Genomic DNA, 26,670 nt, shown 5'->3' with positions numbered 1-26,670 from the left:
GTCCCTACATTTAGAAGTATTTGAATGGATCAGCACTTACTGCTGCATCTGCATTTTTAATTCTTTTAGGCCAGACTATGTAAATTACATAATCATATTTATGGCCCATTCCATTACTTTTCTTCTCGATCTAAAGATTTTAATTTTACTTTATGTTTTGCAGAAACCCCTTGTTGTAAATGGGGAAACAAACAATGGCATGGATGACACACGTGAATTTCATGAGATTATAAGTAGGTTCAGATGGTGGCATAAACTGAAAAAATGAATTATTAAAAAGGTATAAGTGACTAAAATATTACATTGTTAAATAAAAAGAGGAGGAGAAAACATTCCCAGAGCACTAGTTTTTCATTTAAAATTAAAAAATATAATTGCATCTAGCTTGCTAAATTTATCTGTAATAGGTGATATTACAGTATGTGGTGGTTAGACTTACTGATAGGTATTTATTTAGTCAGTTCATCTCAAGCCAGGTCAATGTGAAATTGAGACGTTAGCACCATAATGCCTAAGAACTCAATCCTAAACAACATAAAGTCAAAATTTTTCAGGAGCAAAACACTTCTTTGCTAAAAAATGGGATAAATTTAAAATTGCCTACATTAGCCAATTAGCCCAATCAGTTTATATGTAAAATTGACTCATTTGATTTTGCTTATTCTGTTATAGATACACATAACTAAAAGAGTACAGAAAAAAAAGCACATATACTGTGAAAATTGATAAAACCTTAATAAGCAGTGCTTACTGAAATCTGTTTTCTGGATTCTTTGCATCACAGACCAGAGCATGACCATGACACACACAGCGTCCTCCAATGCTTATGTCCTTAATGCTATAATAATACTAAAAGAGTAAACAAAGAAGAAAAGCATTTGTTTTAGACAAAAACATCTAAAAAGTTGCTTTTTACACATATTTTTCCAATCACTATTAAGTAACCACTGTCTTTATTTTACTGAACAATAAATAACATCATTTGATAAAAACAAACATATACAATTGAAAGTATATCTCAGCATTATCAGTCTGAATGCAATCTTTATTTTTTCCATGAAAGTTTGCTATTAGTAGTGAAATAAATGTAATTCTACTCAGGTATAACTGCTATACTTCAGTCTTACTTTAAAACAGCAGCAGAATAGCATGCTGACCGAACTTCAGACATAAAAGGTAAATTTAATTATTATTTATGATATTAGTCAGTATGTGTACTAGCACTAAATGATTTAGTGAGGCCATCTATGCTGCTTGTTTACAAAGGTATTGACAAATTCCCAATCAAACAATTTATATATCAAGCAAATGAGGAACAAGCATTGAAATGCTGTGGACTGAACTGAAGCAGCACCTCACATCACAACTCTCAAATCATACAGGTACAGGTGACCTTCGTTAGATGAGCAATTTAAGCTGTGTGATGTTGACAATTTGAATGGTCACAGGTTTTACGTTGAAGAAAGCAAATAGATTTAAACATTTTATGGGCATTAAGTCAATAATATTTGTACTTGAGTTTACCTTAAGTCCAAAGAATATTCTCAGGCAACTACTCTAATTTAAGTACAATCTAAGTGATAAAAGCATTTTCTAGTTACAGGCAGAAATTTGCATCCAAAAATTGGTTCTCTCAAATGTTATGAACAATGGTTTTCATCCAAGATGGAGTTTGGGAAATCCTTTAAGCTTTAGGATACAAAGTTCACTTTAACATATACATGATGTTCATTACTTAACAGAACAATATAAGTTAACAAAAAATTGTGTTATGCAGTAGAACTTTCAAGTTTTAAAGGTCTGATGATCATCTGATAAAGCTCAAGTTTAGACCTGTCATGGACTGGAGCACAGTCTAGGCTTGATTCCAACAATATGACTTTTATTGTCAGGCCAGACTCCACCCACAGTGATTATGTATTAGAATAATTAGATTATAAAGATGAATGAACATTTGTATAGGGTGGTCCAGATCTAATTATGCAATTTTCATGACGCTATAACTTATTAAGTTTATTACATAGAAAATCACCCGAAAAATCCCGGACCATCGAGAAGTGTGCAAATTGACGACATGAAGAATCGTCTTCGTGCCAAACTGGAATTGTCCCCACATAAATCAAAGTCATCCAGACAGTCTGGATCTGAATAATCAGATCTGGACCACCCTGTACTTAATGATAATACTAAAGTTTAATAATATTCACCACAAGGTGGTGCTACAAAAAATAACAGTTAAATGTTCAACATAAAAATGGACAGTGACCCTAAATATGATAAACAAAAAGTAACACGTCACATACAGTAAATAGACACAAACTGAGCATTTTTATTTATGTAAGATATTTCAAAATATGTATTTACACAAATGATTAAAATTCTTTGAAAAACGTAATACAAAATCATAATTTTTAAATTTATGTTATATAAATTACATATACATATACACATATACAAATATATACATATATATACTGTATACATATATATATATACACATACACACACACATATATATATATATACATATATATGCATATACATATCTACATATATATATATATATATATACTGTCAGGGATGCCAGGGGCCATGACCCGCCGGGACGCCAGGAGGGACCGGAAGAGGGTCAGAGCCCTGCCTGGATCACGGGGTTTGCCTTCCGGGTTGCTTTGGGGCCACGGGTCAAGGGCATGGAAGCCCTTCCCTGTAGGAGCCCGTGGTCACCGCCAGGAGGTGCCCCAATGCCTTGGGACTTGTTTCCCAGCACTCCCGCCACACCAGGAAGTGCTGGGGAAGACTTTGAGGATGCCCGAGAGCAGCCGGGAGGACAGCCGACACTTCCGCCACGCTGGGGCGTGGTCAGAGAAGGAATGCCGGGAACACCAGGTGCTCATCCGGTCATCTATAAAGGGCCGCTCCATTCATTCGGGCTGGAGTCGGGTGGAAGGAGGACGAAGCAGTGGAGAGTGGAGGCGCCCAAGAAAGGCATTGTGGCCAGGACTTTGAGGACTGTTTGGGGTATTGTGCACTAAACTGGGTCTGAGTGACCAAATAGACTGGGGTCTTTGTGACCATAATTTGTACATATTGTAAATAAACGCGGTGGTGGTTTGTGCAAAACAAGATGTCTGCCTGTCTGTGCCCGGGTGCGTTGACATCTGGCGAAGTCGGCAGGATGCTCCGCCTGTTGCAAAGCGGGACCTGCAACAAACAAATTTGTTGTGGACGGCCGCGCAGCAGGGGACCCACCCACGCGCCGCTGGTGCTGCGTGCACACAGCCCCGCTGGTAAAGGAACCCCACGGACCGCCAGGGGTCCGCATGAAGGCCATGTTTCCCTGATGCGGGCGGGTGGCGGCCTACAACGAAAGTGCAGCGGTCTCCTACGAGCAGGCCGCTGCTGGAGGCGCCGGGACCGCATGGCGCCAAGAAAGGCCACGCCGAGGAAGTGTCCTCGGTTTGACGAGTCCGGGAAGGTGAGTTCCTGCCTAGCGCAGCCGCCCATGGGAACCGGGCGTGTTTTCTTTGCAGGCAGGGACCTCCCGGATCCACGCCGGTGGCAGGCGATGCTGGTCTGCGGGCTCCGCAGCGTGGCGGCAGCCGCGAGGGCTGTGGAGGAGGAGACGCTGCAGCTCGAAGGCGCTGGCAACAGCAGGGCTGCCAGCAGGCACGCCGCCACCGCAGAAGGGGAGGCAAGATGGCGCGGGCCAGAAGTCCCTCCCCTGACAGGCACGCGATTGGACGGTGTGTCTTGCGGGTCCGCCGATGACTGCAGAGAGGCGGGACCAAGGAATGTCCATCACGGGCAGGGGAGACCCGATTGGGCCGGAGGAGAAGGCCCACAGGAAGTGGCCGCGCTGGAGGCTGACAGAAAGGTAGGCTCGCGCCGCTTCACTTCCGCCTTTGCCGGCTGCTTTGGCGGAGCTGGGGTGTCCTTCAGCCCACCGGGCAGCGTGTGTTGCAGGTGCTTTGTAACCTCCGGCTGAGGTGCTGGAACTGGAGAGGAAGGCGTTCGCGGCGCTGAGACTGTTTCGATCACCAACGGACGGGCGCGACGCTGGAATCTCCAGCCGGAGAGTTACAGCGAGACGGTGAGTACAGCCGACTCGCATACAGCATGCGGGAGGGTCTGTTGAAAAGGCTGTGATGATAACGATCAGTTCCGTAAGCAGCCCTCCGACAGGAGGTGCGCGCCATGGGCTGTATGCGCGGGCGAGGGGAGTCCGAGAGGACGCTGAGTGGTCACGGGCTGCTAAGTGCCCCGGTCCTAGCGCCTCTGCCCAAGTCAGCTGCGGCCTTGCGCCGCACTATAGGGACGCAGACGGGACAGAGGCGCTTTTATTCCATAAGGAGTCTCAAACCGCCATGGCGTCCCAGAGTGAACGGAGGAATAAAGGGCTGGGTGCCGATTCCTCCGATATGATGGGGACGCAGACGGACAGGGGCTCGTGTTGTTAAATACGGAGTCGCATACCGCCAAGGCGTCCGAAGTGAAGGGAGGATTAAGCGCTGGGTGCCGCCTCCAATATGGTGAGACGCGCTGCTGGGTGCACGCGATGGCTGGCTGCCCTCTGGGGAGCAGAGGGAATCCCTGAGGCCGGCGGAGAGAGAGCAGGCGGTGCCGACGGCTCCATCATTGAGAGGGACACGGAAGCGCGGAGAGGGTGCCGATCAGGCAAGTGCCGGGCGATTGAGGGGAACGCTGCCCGCATGCGGCACGAGCTGGGTGCTTTGGCAGCGGTTCTGCCCCTGTGTTCTCTTTGTAGGGACGGACCCTGGGCGAAGCTGAAGGAGCCCCTTCGGGCGGAACAGCCCTCTGATGTCGGGCCGTCTGCGGAATAATCTCTGCTGGTGCGCAGGTGCGCCACAGCTGGAGGAGCCTACGGGGAACGAGTGGCTCGGAACAAAGGGGCGTGGAGGCCCCGGAGGGGGGGCCGATCGAGGAGGCCCCGGGGGGCCGGTAAAAGGGGGGAGCACAACCTGGGCGAGGCCCAGGATGCACCAAGGGCTGGTGCTCGGATTGTGTCTCCGCCCTGTCCCTGCTAGGAGTGCGGGCTGGACCCCGCTATCCTCGAGTGGGACCCGCTTGGCTCTGCTGCCCTCGCGGGACGGGTCGCTCTTACCCACGCAGTGGTCTTCGCTGGCTGTGGGCACTGTCAGGGATGCCAGGGGCCATGACCCGCCGGGACGCCAGGAGGGACCGGAAGAGGGTCAGAGCCCTGCCTGGATCACGGGGTTTGCCTTCCGGTTGCTTTGGGGCCACGGGTCAAGGGCATGGAAGCCCTTCCCTGTAGGAGCCCGTGGTCACCGCCAGGAGGTGCCCCAATGCCTTGGGACTTGTTTCCCCAGCACTCCCGCCACACCAGGAAGTGCTGGGGAAGACTTTGAGGATGCCCGGAGAGCAGCCGGGAGGACAGCCGACACTTCCGCCACGCTGGGGCGTGGTCCGAGAAGGAATGCCGGGAACACCAGGTGCTCATCCGGTCATCTATAAAGGGGCCGTCTCCATTCATTCGGGCTGGAGTCGGGTGGAAGGAGGACGAAGCAGTGGAGAGTGGAGGCGGCCCAAGAAAGGCATTGGGGCCAGGACTTTGAGGACTGTTTGGGGTATTGTGCACTAAACAGGGTCTGAGTGACCAAATAGACTGGGGTCTTTGTGACCATAATTTGTACATATTGTAAATAAACGTGTGGTGGTTTGTGCAAAACAAGATGTCTGCCTGTCTGTGCCCGGGTGCCGTTGACAATATATACAATATATACAGTGGTGTGAAAACTATTTGCCCCGTTCCTGATTTCTTATTCTTTTGCATATTTGTCACACAAAATGTTTCTGATCATCAAACACATTTAACCATTAGTCAAATATAACACAAGTAAACACAAAATGCAGTTTTTAAATGATGGTTTTATTATTTAGGGAGAAAAAATCCAAACCTACATGGCCCAGTGTGAAAAGTAATTGCCCCTTGTTAAAAAATAACCTAACTGTGGTGTATCACACCTGAGTTCAATTTCGTAGCCACCCCAGGCCTGATTACTGCCACACCTGTTTCAATCAAGAAATCACTTAAATAGGAGCTGCCTGACACAGAGAAGTAGACCAAAAGCACCTGAAAAGCTAGACATCATGCCAAGATCCAAAGAAATTCAGGAACAAATGAGAACAGAAGTAATTGAGATCTATCAGTCTGGTAAAGGTTATAAAGCCATTTCTAAAGCTTTGGGACTCCAGCGAACCACAGTGAGAGCCATTATCCACAAATGGCAAAAACATGGAACAGTGGTGAACCTTCCCAGGAGTGGCCGCCAAACAAAATTACCCCAAGAGCAGAGACGACTCATCCGAGAGGTCACAAAAGACCCCAGGACAACGTCTAAAGAACTGCAGGCCTCACTTGCCTCAATTAAGGTCAGTGTTCACGACTCCACCATAAGAAAGAGACTGGGCTAAAACGGCCTGCATGGCAGATTTCCAAGACGCAAACCACTGTTAAGCAAAAAGAACATTTGGGCTCGTCTCAATTTTGCTAAGAAACATCTCAATGATTGCCATGACTTTTGGGAAAATACCTTGTGGACTGATGAGACAAAAGTTGAACTTTTTGGAAGGCAAATGTCCCGTTACATCTGGCGTAAAAGGAACACAGCATTTCAGAAAAAGAACATCATACCAACAGTAAAATATGGTGGTGGTAGTGTGATGGTCTGGGGTTGTTTTGCTGCTTCAGGACCTGGAAGGCTTGCTGTGATAGATGGAACCATGAATTCTACTGTCTACCAAAAATCCTGAAGGAGAATGTCCGCCATCTGTTCATCAACTCAAGCTGAAGCGATCTTGGTGCTGCAACAGGACAATGACCCAAAACACACCAGCAAATCCACCTCTAAATGGCTGAAGAAAAACAAAATGAAGACTTTGGAGTGGCCTAGTCAAAGTCCTGACCTGAATCCAATTGAGATGCTATGGCATGACCTTAAAAAGGCGGTTCATGCTAGAAAACCCTCAAATAAAGCTGAATTACAACAATTCTGCAAAGATGAGTGGGCCAAAATTCCTCCAGAGCTGTAAAAGACTCATTGCAAGTTATCACAAACGCTTGATTGCAGTTATTGCTGCTAAGGGTGGTCCAACCAGTTATTAGGTTCAGGGGGCAATTACTTTTTCACACAGGACCATGTAGGTTTGGATTTTTTTTCTCCCTAAATAATAAAACCATCATTTAAAAACTGCATTTTGTGTTTACTTGTGTTATATTTGACTAATGGTTAAATGTGTTTGATGGTCAGAAACATTTTGTGTGACAAACATGCAAAAGAATAAGAAATCAGGAAGGGGGCAAATAGTTTTTCACACCACTGTATATATATATATATATATACAGATCTACATACATATATACATATTAGGGTGGGACTTGATTAAAAAATTAATCTAATTAATTAGAGGTTGTGTAATTAATTAATCTTGATTAATCGTATGTAATCGCATACATGAAAATTTGCCCCAATTCGCAAATGTTTTTTTTAATTTAAAAGGGTTCTAGTGGGCGACAGAATCAAATAATAGACATGGACATGAATATTGTAAACTCAAGCTCTTTTAATTTCTGAAAAAAAATGTATTTAAACTGCATTTCAATTCTCAACAGAAACAAAAATATCATCCCTGGCTAAAATTGGGCAGACTTAAAAATAAAGTGGTATTTTAAGTACTTTAAGTACATTTTCAGAATGGTATTGTCTTTAAATAATAACAAAAATTTCAACATTAAGTGCAGTTTTTCTTCTTAAAAAAATAAGGCAGAAACATAAAAGGTAATTTGACCAGCTTCACCTTTAAACTCTGAGTAACCTTAGCCAAAATTATTTTGTACATTAGGGTAAAACAGTGTGATCATTGAACATTTTGTAACTAGATGTAATTAAAATTACTAACGGTCACGGAAGTCCAATGATCCCCTGTAAGAGCCACAAAGTACACGCTCTGTAATGCATCTAATTTTGCTTGCTTTTCAGTGTCATAAAGCTGTTGAATTTTATTTGAAATAGTCTTTCGCAACCGTAGCACATTTTCTAACCCCTATCTTCCACCACTGTTAGTGGTCTACAGTCCAAAGCAATCCATTTTGCAAGAGAATTTGTAAGTTTGACCAATGTTGACTTACTAATTTTGGGCCTGAAGCCAGTCATTTCATCAGGTTTGGGCTGCCGACAACTTTTGTTGGTACTCGAACTGCTATTGCAGTTTCTGTGCTCGCTGTAACATGTTTTGCATTTAGATGGTACCGTAAGGTTGAAGTGCGTTGGTGGTATGCAAACTCCTTTTTGCACAGTTTGCACAAAACCACGCTTTTATCAAGGCTTCCGTAGGGTAGTCTTTTGAAATGAAGTTTGCCTCCGATCAGTCCTAGCAACGCGCTTTCTTCCGACCCTTACATTTTTGTAGCTCTGATGTGTGCATCAATGTAATCGATGTACCAGGAAATCATGCATTGACAAATGTTCCCCTTTGCTTGGAATGCAAAGTGTGATTAAATGCATTATTTTTTACGCGTTATGGAGTACATGCATCGAAGCTTCTCAGCTGTGCTTGTGCTAAGAAAAGGAAACATTTTAAAGATAAAGTAACATGATTGTCAATGCAATAGTTTTGTGACCATTATGAGTGTTGCTGTCATCAAGGATTTGATTATTATTATTTCTTTCAATCAGGTTCGTATTTGGAGGATGTGTTGTGTTCAAGTTATATTCCGTGTTTGTCAACCGTTGTAAAGATAACAGGTTTATCAAAGTGTTCACCACCCAATTCGGTACTCGTGAATGTAAGATGTTCAACAGGCATTCCCGGTATTAAGTTGTGGAAATTGCCTGCGAATATTTAGCGGTAGCGTGTGTATGAACTTAATTTAATCTTTTCCAGTCCTGCAAAGTCAGTTGACATGAGCCGCTCGGAGTACATGCATCGAAGCTTCTCAGCTGTGCTCATGCGATCTCGCGATGTCAACGGCTTTATTTAATGTTAGCTAAGACCCGCACTTAAAAGTTTCTTGCTACAGCAATTTTAACTCCGTTACAAAGTGATCCAAAGTCTCGTTATACCTCGTGTCTTCTCATTAAACTTGTATCTCGCTAATACCATATTCGTCGAGGCATGACAAACGGCAGCGGAGTGTGTCTATAAACTTAATTTAAACTTACGGTTCACACCATGCTTTGTTTACGCAGTAGCTGCACTTATGAATATGCTTGTATTTGTCACCGCTTCATAATCTTTTGCTGCCTTCTCAATTGTGAAATGGCGTTTTTGTTCAGCGCTCTTTGGAGATCTTCCTTCTTTTCTACGCACTGCATTCACAGTCAGTTCACGTGATTACATGGGAGGCGTAATGATGTCACACACAACTCCACCCCCCACGACCATCAAGCTGAAGTCCATTACAGTATATAGAGAAAAATAGGTTCCAGTTATGACCATTACGCGTAGAATTTCGAAATGAAACCTGCCCAACTTTTGTAAGTAAGCTGTAAGGAATGAGCCTGCCAAATTTCAGCCTTCTACCTACACGGAAAGTTGGAGAATTAGTGATGAGTGAGTGAGTCAGTGAGTGAGGGCTTTGCCTTTTATTAGTATAGATTCTCATTGAAGATGCGGTCATCATGAACTCGGTTTTTCATGTCATATTCAGAATACACATTTACTATGTGACAGAAATTTACTGTATGTGGGGAAGGTGTCATAACACATTATATCAAATATTTAAGCATATTTTCACTTCAGTTCAAAAGGATTACAACTTTAAACTAAAATTTCTCTCTCTGTCCAAAAGCCTATTTCAAAAGCACACATGAATGAATCTTATCTAATCTTATCTTACACTATATCAGCTTGTCAGTGAGGAGAGATGAATTAGAAGGCATAATGCACTATATGACAAGTAAAGAAATGTAGCCTACCTAAAAAATTACATTACTGATCCATTGATTTTTAATTTGAATCAAGAAAAACTGCATATACTGTAAATATAGCTAAATTAGGGGAAAAATCGCAGCTTCAATTAAAACACTTTTTTCATTTTGGACTTAGGCACAGACTTAGCCCATTGAACCACTTAATACATTACAAGATGCCACCTTCAGCTTAGAACCAATATTAAAGGCCCACTCTGAACAGCTGTTTTACAGATTGCATTTATTTATTCGCTTAGTAATTCCTTAGTCGCTTGGTGATGGAAATGTTATGGTTTGAAGTTGCTTTGCTGAATCACAGCATGGGCATCTCACCATCAAAGAATCTATTATGAATTCTTCATTGTACCAGAGGATACTTGAGGTAATGTGAGACCATCTGCAACATGATAATGACAATAAACATACCAGTAAATACCAAAGTATTTAAATGAAGATTCAACTTTGTTATGTCCACATATTTTAAAATATAAAAAACATTTCTCACTTTTTCAACTGACTGAAAAACACTGGTGGTAAAAATATTCAGGCCTGGGTATTAATGCTACAATATCATTTTCCAGATTACAGTGGCAAAAGCGGCAGTTTGTGTTTGCAGTGACTGAAGTTGTGTAATATGGCATTGATTATATTACAGCAGGATTTTAGAAAGACACTTGCAAAATATAAATAATAAATCCCTGTTTGGCTAGGTTTCCATGCCATATGACGATGACACCAATCAGAACACAATATCCTCGTTGCATTAATAAAACTTGAAGAGTGTCCTCTTGTTTTCCCACATCTCCTCTGGTGCCTAGAAAGAGAAGACACTCTTGGATGTTTTTCATTATTGTTTCTGTATTTTGGAACCAAGCTAAGTTTTACAATACTTGAGGAATGAGAAGCATCCAGAAGTTTCCATTGTTGCTTCCTCTGTATCAAATGGGATATAGCTTTGTTTGTGTAGCACCCCTGCTATAATTTAAAGGAAATCTTTTTACATTTAATGCAGACTTCTTTGTAACATTCCTTTTGTTCCATAATGATACATTCCACATATGATGAGATTTCTGGCCTCAACAACAATACTACATCATAATGCCCAGCAAGGACACCACTAAATGTGCATAGTCTAGAGGAAGAACACACACAATAAAAGAAGAAAAATACAGTAACAAAGTGGACATGCACGGCCAGTCATGCCAACTGTGTACCTTGTCAAAAAGACCCCTTCTCTTAATTTAGACTGAACACGGGTCAAAGGAGGGCTAAGCAAGATGTTGCTCTTTTCCATAGTGTATAGTACCCACTAGCTGTGTCTTTCTCTCTTACTTATGGAGCAGTCATGGAGGACTTCAATCTCCCCGTGCCATTGTGGTGGTGCCCTCTTGTCAGCTGGTCACTTCATATATGAAACAGCCTCCCAATGTCCCCTACTGAAGTAAACTCAGCTGATGATGTGAGTATTACTATGAAGCTGTGAATAGATGGAAGACCAACCCAGGTAAAGGAACATATCTTCTCTATCTGGATGGGTATTATTTCATTAACAAGAAATTTCATACACATGAAAAAGCTTATTTGAGGAAAAACAAAATTATCAAAATGTAAATAAAGTGATTGTAAAGTGGCCACATAAATGATAATCCTCAACAAAGATCAAGTGAAAAAATAATAAGTGCATAAGGCAGCTGTAGGGGGTCTTGTGTTTTGCTTATTTTCCTTGGGCTTATGCATTTCACTTTGTGTATGTGTGCTCTGAGCTACTCAGTGATTAATAAAGAGGAACCCTTCTGAGTATTTCCTGCTGTCTAAAATTAAATTAATGAGGCTTCTCATAGCATCCAGAGGGCAACTGCTGATATAACACTTTATATTTATAACAATTGTACTCTGCGTTTGCTTCCTAAGACAGGATGCTGCTACTCTGTCTTAAAATGTTTACACTGATTTAAGAAATACACCACTAAACAAGCAATATTTTAAAACAGTTTAACTTTAAAAATCATTAAGTCATTCAGTCACACTTAGATATATATTTACACTTGCATATTGTAGAGTGGAATGATCTGGAACTTTCAGAACAAAGCTCAACTACTTAGTAAAGCCGATATTGTTGGCACTACTTACTCTTCTGGTGACAGTAGGGTCACGCTGAGCCTTTGATATCAGGTGTCCCAAGAGTGTGTTAGTTCTAAGGAATCTCAGACGAATGTTTGTAGCCTTTGTGAACTCCCTCAGCACAGGAGAATATGAAAAGTTTTTGGCTCCAGGACGCCCATTCACTAGAGACACTACGATCTAATGAGAAAAGCAGATGGAGTTGAATCACCAAATAAGCAACTTTTATACTCTAAATATATATTTTAAAGATATTTTGCTATAGCAGTTCAAATGTAACATTTTCAACAATCTATTGAAACCCACAGTAATGGAAATACAACGATCATACATAATAGATTAGTGATTTTGTTTATTCAAAGCATGAGATGTTTGTATCACGATTTTTTTGTGATCTGTCTGATTCATTATTTCTATTCAGTATATTTATATTAACTACAAAGGCACTTTCACACACACACAGTGTATGTATACTGTATTATTTATCTCTAATTCCCAGGAAATTAAAACTGTAAAGGCTGACCTATTAAGATAGATAGATAGATAGATAGATAGATAGATAGATAGATAGATAGATAGATAGATAGATAGATAGATTATAGTCCCTTCTGGTGAATAATTAGTTGGTTGAAAGTAGTCAGTGTTAGTGTGTCAGGGAGAAGACATGCAGCATTGTTCATAATGGCACTCAGTTTAATTTTCATTCTCTCCTTTGTTATGACATCCAGGGGATCAAGAGTTATCCTATAATTGAGTCTGCCCTTTTAATTAGTTTGTCCATTTGGTTTGCCCCCCTTCAAGTAATGTTACCAGCCTAATACACCACAGTGTAGAGAATCACACTGGCCATCGCAGATTTATAGAAGATGTGAAGGATGTCACTTAAACATCAAAGGAATGCAGTCTCCTAAGGAAAAAGAGCCTGCTCTGCCCATCCTTAGTTTCTCTGGGCTCCGAAACCAGTTAAACCTGTCATTAATGTGGATCTCTAAGTACTTGTAGGAGTGCAGCACTTCTATATCAATTCCTTGAATAGTGACCAGACAAAAGTCAATAACCAGTTCCTTGGTTTTGCTGATATTAAGATGCAGACTATTCTCTTTGCACCAAGAAACAAACTTCTACACCTGACTCCTATACTTTGTCTCATCCCCTTTATAAACACAACCCATAAGTGCAGAATCATCTGAGAGTTTCTGCAAGTGATATTGCCTAGTGGTATATTTATACAGAGCGAAGAGAAGAGGTGACTGGACTTTTCCTTATGGTGCTCCAGTGTTTATACCATTGTTTAAACCAACAAATAGTATGCTTTTCCTTGCCTCCACTTGGTATTCACTGAAATTCTTCAATTTTCCCCTGTGCTTTTGCCATTGTCTTTTCACAGAATGCTGAGCTTAAGGGCTATTTATACTGATTTACATATTCAAAGAGGCAAAATTCTGGGAATAGTTGGGGAGTGGCAGCAGGTGCGTGCATGTGCATTACTTTTCACACAGACCGATATTTATGTAGCGGAAGAACGTGGAAATTGACATACACATAGATTTATGAATCAGGATTTTTTGTGCGTACACACATTTCCACTTTGTCTGTACGCCGTTTTTTAGTGTGAGTTCTACGCATGGCATTATGCTTGATCTTCTCCTATTTCAAGACTAGGCCAACTGGTTTGCCCTCCTCCCAGGCAGCCTGGCCCCAAACGCAAAAGGCAGACTTCAAGCTTACACTGGGCCAAAAATAGGGCTTAAGCTTTAAAATAATAAAATTTCAAAATGTCCACAAAAATTGAGGAAAAAAAAGTTCCTTGTATATGTTCCTTGTATTTAAATATTTATTTGAAATAATTCAAAAATAGAACAAAAAAACAAAAGAAGGAGTAACAAAAGAAGTAGAATAGGTTTTGCCATGAAACCTAAAAACAACTGAATCACAATAAATACCAACCATAAATAGTTAAATAGTACCTTAATGGAAATGAGAGGATCAAAAGCCATGAAATCCAAACATGAACAAAAACAAACATATTAAAAACAAACCACAATTGCCACTGTACCAAAGCTATTGGACACCCTAAACCTTCACCTTAAGTACTGCTGGGACCAGAACTCTGACTGCATAATTAGATAGCTCTGCCTCCTTAGGCTCCAAATGCAGTAGGCAAGGCAGATCACAAACAATACCACATAGAAACGCAATAGCAAAGAAAATCATAAAGCTACAAAAGTACAAAGAAAAGAACAAAACCAAAAACAGAATTAATAACATATACAGAATAATTTGTAAAAAACACAAAAAATAAACTTTAGCCTGGGTAATTTGTACTTTTGATTTTGATTCCTGACTTTCGTCATTTTGTAATTCTTTAGATTTCATGGCTTTTGACCCCTATTTTCACACAAAAGGTATCATTTCTACTTTGTGATGCTTGGATTTGTTTGCTGTAGGTTTGGCCAGCCTATTTTTGCTCTTTCTTTCTTGGTTTGCCTTTTTTCCACATTTGATTTTTAATTACATAATAAGTATCTTTAAACAAAGTTTTTTTTTTGTCCTGTGACCAGGGGTTTTTCAGTTTCTGTCTCCTCTTCTGAGAACATTTATTGAAACCCTGCTTTCGGGCTTTCATAATGGAAGCTGGCCTTTCCAGTCTGAGATTAGTCTACTTACGATCTATCCAGTGGGACCTCACCTGTGAAGCAGGCAAATCTGTCTTTTTGTGTCTTTTTGAAGCCGGACTCCCCTTTGTGTCTCTGGTGGTTTCATGTTTTTGGTAATATTCAGCATGAATGTTTCTGATGTACAAATTATTGTAATACTGTATATTTTGTTATGCAAGTAGTGACAAAAGTTTTCATTTCAACAATGTTAACATCATTTTAGAAATAAATATGAATGAGGTGGTATTAATCAATAATTCAAGTCCATTAAACATTCTAGTGATCTCTGATCTGCTGTTATTAATGCAACAAAATGACAGGAGGAATAAATCACGTAAATAGATTTAAAAAATCGATACACAGCTATAAAAAGGAATGAACAACATTTTACTTTTGTTGGATATTTGAATGGTTTTAGAAATTTTCAATCATATCATCTGTAGGCATACAAACAGCTTAGGTCTGCATACTTTAAAATAGTGCAGGAAAAATAATATTCCATGACCAATGCTGAATGCCATTACTTTCTTTTTTTTTACAGATCAAAAATTGCAGTTGGATTCTTATAGTTATTTCTAAACTATCTGATGTAGGACTGAGTTGCCTAAAGAATCTGTCTTTGTTCACTTCATGATTGTGATCTTCATGATCAAAATATCAAGAAATGGAATAGTGCTGAAACAAATCTAATTTAGAAATCTTAGGAATACATATCTGTGGTTAGTCAGTGATGTTGTCCTTTTGACATCATCTGACTGAAGTCTGCTGTGCATTATAGGGGAATTAGCAACTCCAAATCTACAGCCATCCTTCTATCCTCGAAAAAAAATTGTTTCCTCAAAAAGTTTTCATTAGTGCTGAACATGTACGGCTCTCAACATATACTTCACGACAAAAGGCAGATCATTAAAGAACCCTAGGTGATCATGAGATATCAAAAGTTTGGAACAGATGCAACAGTATTACAGACACTGTACCTGACAAGAGTGGTGAACTTGTATGTAAGCCAATTCATGTCTCCATTCTGTCATAAGCTCACTAGTTATGGATGGCGACGAAAAGAATGACATCACTTGTACAAGCTGCTTAAATGGCGTCTCAGCTCTTGGTTTTACAATTTATCTGTGATAATCTTAGCACCCAGGCAAGATCTATGAGTAGAGTAACTACTGCTGCTGATTAAGATGACCCAAATGGTATTCCTTTGGCAAGGTGACCTGAGAGCCTCGCATGACATATGCTGAAGAAATTATTATTCTTAGTTAGTTTGGGAATGGTATATTCTTCCGGGAAGAGCTGTAAACTAAAGAGATAAAAGTCTGGTAACCTTTGCTTAACCACTGTGACTGTCAAGCAAGATGAAAAATAGGAAAAGAAAAAGACAAATGTAGATACTGCATACAGATATGTGTCCAATTTGTGACATGAGATAAATATGTAGTCTCCTGGCACCTACTGTCTGTTACTACAGTAGTAGTGAAATTTATTATACCTTGGCAAAGCAATAAATACATAAATAAATAAATAAATAAATAAATAAATAAATAAATAAATAAATATAAGAAGCAGTCTTTTGGCAGGTCATGTTATCACTAGTGTTTAGGGTCCTCTAGGGCTTTTCATACCAAAAATAGCCCTGGCTATAATTACTTCATGCTGTCTTTTCGTAGTTTGCTTATAGTTCATACAGACAAGTGTATGAAGACTGAAAGCTTTATATAAAAACTAAAATGTATATATATATCCTGCGGTGGGTTGGCACCCTGCCCAGGATTGGTTCCTGCCTTGTGCCCTGTGTTGGCTGGGATTGGCTCCAGCAGACCCCCGTGACCCTGTATTCGGATTCAGCGGGTTAGAAAATGGATGGATAGATGGATATATATATATATATATATATTTATATATAATTAGAGAACATATATATATTAAAGAAAATGTCACAATGAGGCAGAAATGGAAATTAAGGATTACAAATGATCCATTATGTTTCCATGAAATTATTTATTTTATTTTTGTTTGGAAAAACGGTGTGTATGAAAGTGCAGCTGCATTATATTGAAATCAGTCAAGTATGGATCTCTAGCTCAGTGAATAGTGAACATTTAGGCCTGAAAGTGATAATATATGCTGCATTTGAGTACACATAATGTTGTTTGAAAAGTATATAATATTATCACTTGAAAAGCAGATAACATTATGGCTGGGTTAGTGTTAGTAAATAGTATAAGTGGGGGCCATTTACTTAACAAGTATCTCAATTTTCATCATACAGTTCATGAATTTTCAAATAGCTACTGTAGTATCCCAAGATCCACAAAAGTTCATTCTGTGTGGACTGTGCAGATGTGAGACAGAGAGAATAATTGATGTTTTCTGGTTTAAAGGAAGAAGCAGTTTCTATTCTGAGCTGTGATGAGGTATTATGGAGAAAGAACAGCAGACATGTTTGTGTATTTTGAAAATTAGTACAGATATTTTAGGCTGCTAGGCACGGTTATGAAATTTTGTGCAGTGGAAGGACAGATGGTTTGTATTGAAAAATATACTGGGAAATGAAAAATAAATGCAGTGAACAATCAAGTCATCAAGATACTAGCAAAATAAAACAAACCAAATGTCAGAGCCTAAATACTCAAATCAAGAAGAATGGTCAAAAGCACAAGCAAAAAATCTTAGCACAATCTCAACACCATCTCGAATTTATTTCCTCTAACCACATTAAGCAAAACCTGTTTTTATTTTTGTTATTAGTGCATTAAAGCCGCCAAATAATAACATCGTCAAGTAACAACACGTGTCATAAATCCAGCAACAGATCACAATTTTTATAAACTCCAGAGCAATGTCAACAATCCTAAAGATAAAATAGCAGTATCCTCAGCCAAAACAAATGCCTCTAATATCAACGTGATAACATAACCATCACAACAATAAAAAAATCATACGGGCATGATATGTGCACTCTGCATGACACGCTGTATAAGGTGGTTTTTCATAGATGCCAAAATGCAAATTTAAAAGTAATTAGAGAAAACACTTTGTGAGAGACTTTCTACACGTGTATAAACAAATCAGAACTGACAACGGTTTGATCTAGCTTTGTTTTTTGACTCATAATTTACTATAGCTTCTAGTAAGCTGCAAGACAATCTGAAAATGATTAGGTGTTCTGATTTAAGTTTTTACCTTGGCAATTCTGCAGATAACATCCAAAAGATGCATCCAAAACAAATTTTAGTAATTTCAAACATTACATTTAACAAAGTTAAGCTTTTCAAAAACAGCTCCGATGATGGGTTTGTCAGTGTGCTTTAATTGACGGTAGGAATCATAGGAATCAGAATAAAAATGAAGACCAATTTTGAAATATGTGCTTGCAAACTTTACATAGGACTGCTGTCATTTTCCAGCTAGTACTATGGGTGACATAGTACTTTTTAAATTTACTGTTCATATTCCAAAGTGATTGTTTAATATTTTATTTGATTTTCTATAAGAGGGTTGTAACTACAATGCGACACACTTGTACTTGGTGGTTGCATCACTAAAGATAAGTTTCAGATTATTAAGAGAAGGTAGCCAAACTTCCGTGTGAGATTAAAGGCTGTGAAAAAGTTACATTCCCAGTGGTCCCAATTATATGGTGCTAAGATGCCAATGGTTTCATTCTCAGTTCCTTAAGGGTGAACGTACAGTACCTATAGATTTTATTTGAAACTAACATCTTCTTAATTGGAAGCAAGCATTGCTTCTAAATAAACATAGTGGCTTTTTATACTTTTATTTGGAGCATCCAAAAAGTTTACTTATCAAAGATCCAAGAGGACAGTGGGAAAAGGATCTCTCACTCAATATCTCAGAAAAGGAGTGGAAGGTAGCAGTGCAGAGAATCCACTCGCGCTCCATATGCGCAAAGCATACAATTATTCAACTTAAAATTATATATCGAGCACATCTGTCTCACTTAAAATTGTCCAAAATATTTCCAGGGCAAGATCCAACCTGTGAATGCTGCAATCAAGTCCCAGCCTCACTGGGTCACACGTTTTGGGCCTGCACCAAATTACATCATTCTGGACCAAAATCTTTAAATGCCTTTCAGACTATTGGCACGTAGACTTATCTTGCTCAAATGGAAGAATCCTAACTCTCCTCTTTTATGTCAGTGGGTAACTGATGTTTTATACTATTTGAAATTGGAAAAAAATCTAATTCTTACTTAGAGGATCTGTGCAAAACTTTTTCAAAACCTGGCAGGATCTAATCAATTACATTTTGGAATAAGCATTTAAAGCACTGAGGAAGCAAATTCTCTCCCTTTTTTCCATTTATCTTTATTTACTTATTAATTCATCTATTTACTTATTGTTACTAGCTTTAAGTTTTACTTTGCTGGCCTAGCTCTCTTTCTCAGGGTTGGGAGTTGATTTGTTTTCGATCCTATTTTTGTAAAAATTGAATGTTGTGTGATTTTAAAAAAATCAATAAAAAAATAAATAAATAAAAACAACAAAATGTGTACCTATTAATTTAACATATTTTACTCTCCAAGAGATTTAAGTAATGTATGGATCAAATAAATGCCTGTGTTCTAAGGCTATGACTGAAATAGTACTCCATGTATAGTCTGTAGCAATGTGCAAACAACTTAATAATTACTTAAACAGAAGTGCAGAGAAAAAAATAATCTATCTGTACAGATGTAAAATATTTTTTTAATTGTGATGTCAAATGCATGAGTATGGTGAATGTTGGAGGGGGAGGAGCACAGGGGTTGAGGTACAGTCTAGTCTTCAGGAAAGTCTCCATTTTCATTTTAAGAATGAAAGAAAAGGCAACTGGCAATGATCCATGATGACACTTCTGGCTGACCACTAGTCCTGCCCATTCTTTTTAATCAAGATAAATGGATGGCGCCAACAGGAAGTAGGTCATTATTGAGTTGGCTACTTTGTAAGAGGAAACAACGCAAGTGGAACTGAAAGAGCCAAGTGCTATCTGTTGCATTCTTCACTTCATTCTGTCCTGCCTTTTAAATTAATTGGGGTCTCACAATCAACATAACTTTGACAAGGATTGTGTCTTTTCTGTTCTTTTCTACAGTTAGAAAGGACTTCTAATTAGAAAATGCTAACATTAACCTATTATTAAATGTTATTTCATTTTAATTACATTTATATTTTTAATTAAACCCCTTTATAGAGCACATGTAATATATATTCTCAATTCTCTTTTATTTACATCAGATGACGTGGCACAATGGTGCAGTAGCAGCGCTGCTGCCTTGCAAGAAGGATAATGGAGTTTATAAACCTGGGTCATCCGTGGGGTTTTCTCCTGGTGTTTGCATGGCTGGTGTTGGTGGCAGGATTGGCACTCCAGCCACCATAAAAAACCTCACACTATTCCAAAGTGGTACTGAGGTGTCACACACTGCACTTGGGTCCCAATTCTGGTGGTTCGGCATGTGGGGCTACAGTAACACGCTATTGGCAGAGGCTCCCAATCCTGCACGGCTTTCAGCCACGTGTTCTTGTTTCCAAACACAGTCCAAAGACTTGCAAGTTAGGTAAACTGGTGTTGTTAAATTGGTCCCTGATGTGATTGTGTGTGTGTGTCCTGTTATGGACTGGTGCCCTGTCCAGGGATTGTTGATGCCTTGACCCTTTGCTTGCTGCAATGAGCTCTGGCTTTCCTTTGACCCTACTCAGGTAAAAGCAGGCATGAACGGATGATATTAAATATAGATATTAATTAGTCATTATTTTTTATTGGTCAAGCCCTACCTTCAAATACTCAGTAGTTTCCATTCCCATAAAAGCAGACCTAAAAAGTGCAACATCATTATCTGTTCTGATTTTATTAAAAACATAGATCCTTTTTCTTTAAGGATATCTTTGCTAATTTTTGGTTACTTCATTTAATCCTTTGTGACAATAATTTTAGGCCATAATCTCTTTTGTGTTTTGCTTCTTTTGTTTTTACTACCGTGATCATTGCATCCAAAGGCAGGTGCTTTGCAGTGATAGGTGGTGAAATATGTGCTTGCAGGCTTTTCATAGAACGGCTGTCATTTTTCCAGTTAGTGCTATGGGTGAATACTGCTTTCCACAACCACCTGTTGTTTTCAGCAAGCCTATCTGTCACAGTTATAATTCAGGCAACTCAGATGTGTCATGATCTGGGAGTTTCATCCTAAGCAAAATAAACAAACTAAGGAGCAAGTCAGAAGTCTGTTTGGTCTGTCCAGCAGAAGCAAACGTGACTTCAGCCAGGCCCCTGAGGCTACCTGTGGCCTTCACATGGAGAATGCCTAAAATGGGGAGCTGGCAAAAACAACTGCAACACTCCCAAAAAAACAGTGAAACCCCACAGGATAAAGGATAACCATAAACCCTTGGCTAATATAGAAAGGACACATGAAGAATCTTTATGAATAGAAGACTTACTCACAGAAATGGCAAAAAACAAAAGCTAAAAAAAAGTCAGAAAGGAGTTTCCTAAAGAGCAATCCTAAGTTGACCCAATATAATATCCACAAAGCAGAATCCTTATTACAAAGCTAGAAATAATTAGAAATCCATAGAAATCCAACAAAAAGAGACAGAATACTTGCAAAGTCCATTATAAATGAATGAATCCTACTATTAGGCCTTTTCAGCTTACTTACTTAGCCAGAGGAAGGCCCCAGGAGTGCTGACATCAGGGTGGTCCTGTCTCTTGGGGCTCCACCAACAAAGAATATGGAACATTACCACACTATTATTATATCATATATTAAATGAACAAAAATTACATACAGAAACAAGAAAAAAACTCAAAATTAATAAAAACAGTAGTATAAAATACATATACGTAACTTCAACCTGATACATGACAAGATGTTCCATTTAGCTTATGTTGTTCCAGCTCTTTGTGACTGACACTCACAGACAGTGAGAAAGAGGTAGAAAAAGAGAAAAAGGACCAGGAAAGAAATGGACGTGAACAAATCAAAACAGGGTTAGGGATGACAGGTTAGCCTTGTAACAGAGGCAGAAAATAACATTATGTTTTTTCCACTTTAATTATAAAAGGTTCTATTTAAAAAATAAATCAGGCTAAAAACTTCTTGGTTTTATTTTGTGAACTGTTTTTTGAATATGTAAACATCTTTCTAGTCCATATAGGTAAATGAAGATATCTGGCAAGACTGGACCCAAGACAAGAACCAGTCCAAGATGCACTTACAAACATCCATTTTCATGAATACTGGATCAGTTTTAAAGGCAGCTTAACCTGCATGCATTTGGACAGGGTGCAGGTAAACCTAGAAAACCCTGAGAAAAATCCACATAAACAGACATGTTGCAAACTCCACATAGGTGCATAGGTACAGTATAGGCAGTCAAAAGTCTTACATTATAGTGAATATTTCTTATTAGAATGCCTCCTCAATCAAAATATAAGGCTTGAAAAATTGCTTCTAGACAAAAATATTAATAATTCATATTTATACCTCTCCATTTTCTAAGGGCACAATGCGAGAATACTCTGTAGAACATATCTGATCATCATCCTTGACAATGCGCTGATTAGGTATTTTTCCAAAGGTTTCAATGCAGTCTATCTTGGAATCTGCAAATAACAATGGTTATTTTGTTTTATGTTACTTATGCCTGAAGAATCATTCCTATTAAGACTTCGCAATACTTTGAAATCAGAAATTCAGTTGATGATGGTGGTTTTACACTGCATGCTTACACACATATCTAAAATTATTTTGCATACACTGATACATTATTGCAACAACACATAACTATTTTTTTGCCAAAATTATACATTTAGTTAATATTAGCAAATACAAAAGTTTAAAATGCTGTGCATATTTTTCTATGTAAATAATTGAATAATGCTCTAATATTCTTTTTTATTTAATGCTTATTTAAAAATATCAGTATTTACAATTCAGCAAGGAAAATATGATCAACATTAGTCATCATTTTCTATGACATTTGAGACCTGTATAAGATAAATACACCTAGCTTTTGGAGTTTAAAACCTGGATACCTGAATAAAAATTTCCAAACTCTAATACATAATATACATAAAGAAGATTTATACTTCTCTTGTCACATTAGGAGTCTATTAATACAAACCCATTTTTGTAAGTACCCGACTAGTGGAAAGAGTAGAGTTGAATTTTGCATAGGTCATACACTCCCTGAAAAATAGCTTCTTTTATCTACCAATCTTCTCTAATTTCTTAGCCCTTGCACAGATCACACCCATCTCAAACTTGTTGATGGAAGGACAAAACAATTGAACATTAGGAAAAAATAATAGCCTGATTTCTGATGCTAATTTACTTTCTTTAAACAAACTAGTATTGAGACAGAGGAAGGCTGCACATCATCAGTACTAGTCTATTTCCTAACAGGAAACATGGCATAGTCACTTTTCTCCTGTCTTTGTATTGGCAAATAGTACAAGATCCTTAGCACACCAATCAGCCACAACATTAACACCACCTGCCTGATATTGTGTAGGTCCTCCTCATATACCAAAACAGCTCTGACCCATTAGGACTCCACAAGAACTCTGATGGTGTTCTATGGTATTTGGCACCGACACATTAGCAGCAGATCCTTTAAGTCCTGTGAAGTTGCAAAGTGGTGCCTCCATGGATTGGACTTGCTTTTCCATTACATCACTAATGTGCTCAATTGGACTGATATCTAAGGAATTTGGAAACCAAGTCAACACCTTGAACTATTTGTCATGTTCCTCAAACCATTCGTAAACAGTTTTTACAGTGTGGAGGGCACATTATCATACTGAAAATGGCCATTGCCATCAGCCATTGCCATGAAGAGTTATATGTGGTCAACAACAATGTTTAGGTAGGTTTTAAATGTCAAAGTAATATCCATGAATGCCACGACCCATGGATTCCCAGCAGAGCATTGTCCTTCACACTGCCTCCACTGATTTGCCTTCTTCCCATTAACACACATGCACCCAGCCATCAATGTAATCTAAAAGGAAACATGATTTCCTTCCAATCCAGGTGGTTTGTCATGGGGTGGGTGCGGCAACACGCTATCCGCGCGTGCTCCCACCCTATAAACTCACTTCAGAGTGGGAAAGCAGCCGGCCCTGATGTCTACCCTGGCGAATTAGAAAAAAAATTCAATTAAGTTAGCTCCCCTTTTATTAGCAACATTTACAGAAGCTAGAGACAATAAAATTCTACCTCAAACGTTTCACCAAGAATTCATTACTGTCTTTTCTAAGAAAAATAAGGATAACAGTTAAGATACTCTCCAAAGTTCTAACTAGAAGGACTGACAAAGTGCTTCCTTTGGTAATATAACAAGACCAATCTGGATTCATTAAAGGAAGACACTTAGCTTCCAATGTTTGACACCCGTTTAATGTAATATATTCACAAAGTCTAATACCCTGGAGATGATATCATTGTTGGACGCAGAAAAAGCATTTGATATTGTTGATTGGGACAACCTTTTCACTACATTAGAGAAATTTGGGTTTGGATCAAACTACAGTCCAGAAGCTTCAGTTTGTATTAATAACATTATTTCAGACTACTTCATACTAGAACATGGTACTAGACAAGGATGCCCCTGTCACCACTGCTATTTGCAATCACCATTAAGCCACTGGCAGTTCACTTCTGAAATGCTCACGAGATAAAGAGAATTATCAGTGAAGGACTTGAACAGAAAATATCACTATATCAGATCCACAAAATGCTGTGCCTGCAGTCCTAACAGCACTAGCAGAATTTCAAAAGATTTCTGGACTCAAAATTAATTTGAATAAAAGTGTGACTTGCATAGATGATCTACCCTTCATCTCACTTTTGCTGGAAATATTAACATGGTCAAGATGAATAGACTTCCTAAGCTTCTTTTTGTATTTCAAAGCATTCCAATATACATTAAGAAATCAGTTTTTAAGAAGTTAGATTCAATCATAACCTAATTTATTTGGAATTAAAAACATCCATGCATTCAAAGGGTGACCATACAAAGACCTAAGGCAGAAGGTGCCATAGATCTACTTAATTTTCATTTTTATTACTGGGAGACAGATATACAAGTTAACAAACCTGGACATTAACACAAATAGATGAACACACGCAGGCTTGGTCTGGGGCAGGCTTTAAAATTCTTTGCCTTGTACCCCAGTAAATATGAGCTATCGTCAATATACTAACAACTCAATTGTGCTTAATTCACTAACAATATGGAAGCAATGTAGGAAGTACTTCAAGTTAGTGAGGCTTTGATCTGTGGCACCTCTGCACAATAACCACCTTTTTCCACTTACTCAAATGTAAGCAGTTTTTAATGTTTGGAAAAACATAAGGGATTAAATCACTTAGAGATTTGTACATAGATAATGTCTTTGCATCCTATGAACAATTACACTCCAAATTTAATTTTTCATCAACACAATTCTTCTACTGGTGAGTAAGGCAGGATCAAGCACTGGTCAAACACGTGCCAAAATAAAACTCTCAGTCCAAAGGTTTGTTTTAAAAGATTTACTGAAACTTCATAGCAAACAATCCACACAAGAATAAAGAAAAAAAGTTGTTACACACGTAGAATAAAAGGCAAAAAAATTGGAAGAAAATGTATCATCTCTAAACTTTGCTTTGCCTACAAAACTTCAGTTGTTTCTATACTTAAAGATGCTTTACTTCGCCTTCAGTATGCTCTAAACGTATGGCACTGCACATTCAATAGAGCATTTTAACTTTCTTGCTATTGGGCATGTCAAGGTACAGTTTGAAACCGTGTGCCCTCCATGCTTTGCACATGGTTGTGAGTTCAAATCCCACCATTAAGACTGTGTGACCTTGAGCACGTCATTTCACCTGCCTGTGCTCCATTTGGAAAAAGAAATGTAACCAATTGTATCTCAAATGTTGTAAGCTGCCTTGGATAAAAGTATGAGCCAAATAAATACATCTAATGTAAGTGACTCAATTTAATGTAAAGCCACTGACACTCTCCAAAGTTTTTCCTCTGATGTAAATAAAATTGTGGTCTGCCTCCTGCTTTCTAAAAATCTATGACCAGCTCTGCCATACTTAGGTGTCACAAAATATACAGTTAAATGCATCTGTTTAGAGTGTTGGCAACAAGCTGATTCATCATGTGTCATACACTTAATGACAGCCTATAATAAAATGAACACCTGGGTTTTTTTCCACATGAGTGCTATTTTTTTCTAATATCATGGATTCTTTTACAGCACTACCCATTTTAATATGAAAAGAAACAAGTCTAAGAAGAAAAAATTAGAGACTTTTGGAATGAACTTTTAACTTTTTGATGTCAGAAAACTATGAAAATCATGGTAATGTAGCCTTTAGCACTACTGCTGCACAACTCCAAGAACAGAAGATTAATTTGGTAGCCCAGGCACTTCTTTTTGGAGTTTGCATGTTTTCTTTGCATTTGAGAAAATTTACCCAGTTCTACTGAAAACAGTGGATACTAGGTTAGCAGACTACCCTAAAATCATGGAGATTGTGACTGAATGTGTTTGTGTACATTGCACACTATGAAAGACTGGCGCCCCATCTAGGACCCAACTCTGCCTTGAGCTAAATTCAACAAGTTCAACAAGTACTGCCCAAAGACCCTTTAATGAAAAAGTGGGGTCAAAAAGTGGGGTCAAAAAATGCCTGAATGGATATTTTAAGTCGTCTTCTTCTTTCGGCTGCTCCCGTTAGGGGTTGCCACACTGGATCGTCTTCTTCCATAACTTTCTGTCCTCTGCATCTTGTTCTTTTACACCCATCACCTTCATCTTCTCTCTCACCACATCCATAAACCTTCGCTTAGGCCTTCTTCTTTTCCTCTTCACTGGCAGCTCTATCCTTAACATCCTTCTCCTAATATACCCAGCATCTCTCCTCT

The 26,670-nt window shown here is 38.9% G+C and overlaps 1 protein-coding gene across 5 annotated transcripts in view; it reads right to left on the bottom strand.

Annotated features, from left to right (window-relative positions):
- The window catches only part of LOC120530334 (laminin subunit alpha-3-like), a 385,202-nt gene that overhangs the window by 209,318 nt on the left and 149,214 nt on the right, over nucleotides 1–26,670 (bottom strand). For all 5 annotated transcript variants that reach the window (XM_039754747.1, XM_039754746.1, XM_039754745.1 and 2 more), the window contains exons 4-6: nucleotides 22,230–22,348; nucleotides 12,084–12,254; nucleotides 752–849 (exon numbers count right to left, since the gene is read on the bottom strand). In XM_039754747.1, the coding sequence (XP_039610681.1) occupies nucleotides 752–849; nucleotides 12,084–12,254; nucleotides 22,230–22,348 (388 nt within the window). The remainder of the gene's footprint in view (nucleotides 1–751; nucleotides 850–12,083; nucleotides 12,255–22,229; nucleotides 22,349–26,670) is intronic.

This window comes from Polypterus senegalus, chromosome 5, assembly GCF_016835505.1.
Source record: "Polypterus senegalus isolate Bchr_013 chromosome 5, ASM1683550v1, whole genome shotgun sequence".
NCBI classification, from domain to species: domain Eukaryota; kingdom Metazoa; phylum Chordata; class Cladistia; order Polypteriformes; family Polypteridae; genus Polypterus; species Polypterus senegalus.
Note: the sequence above shows the minus strand (reverse complement) of the source record. Positions and strands in the feature narration are given on the sequence as shown.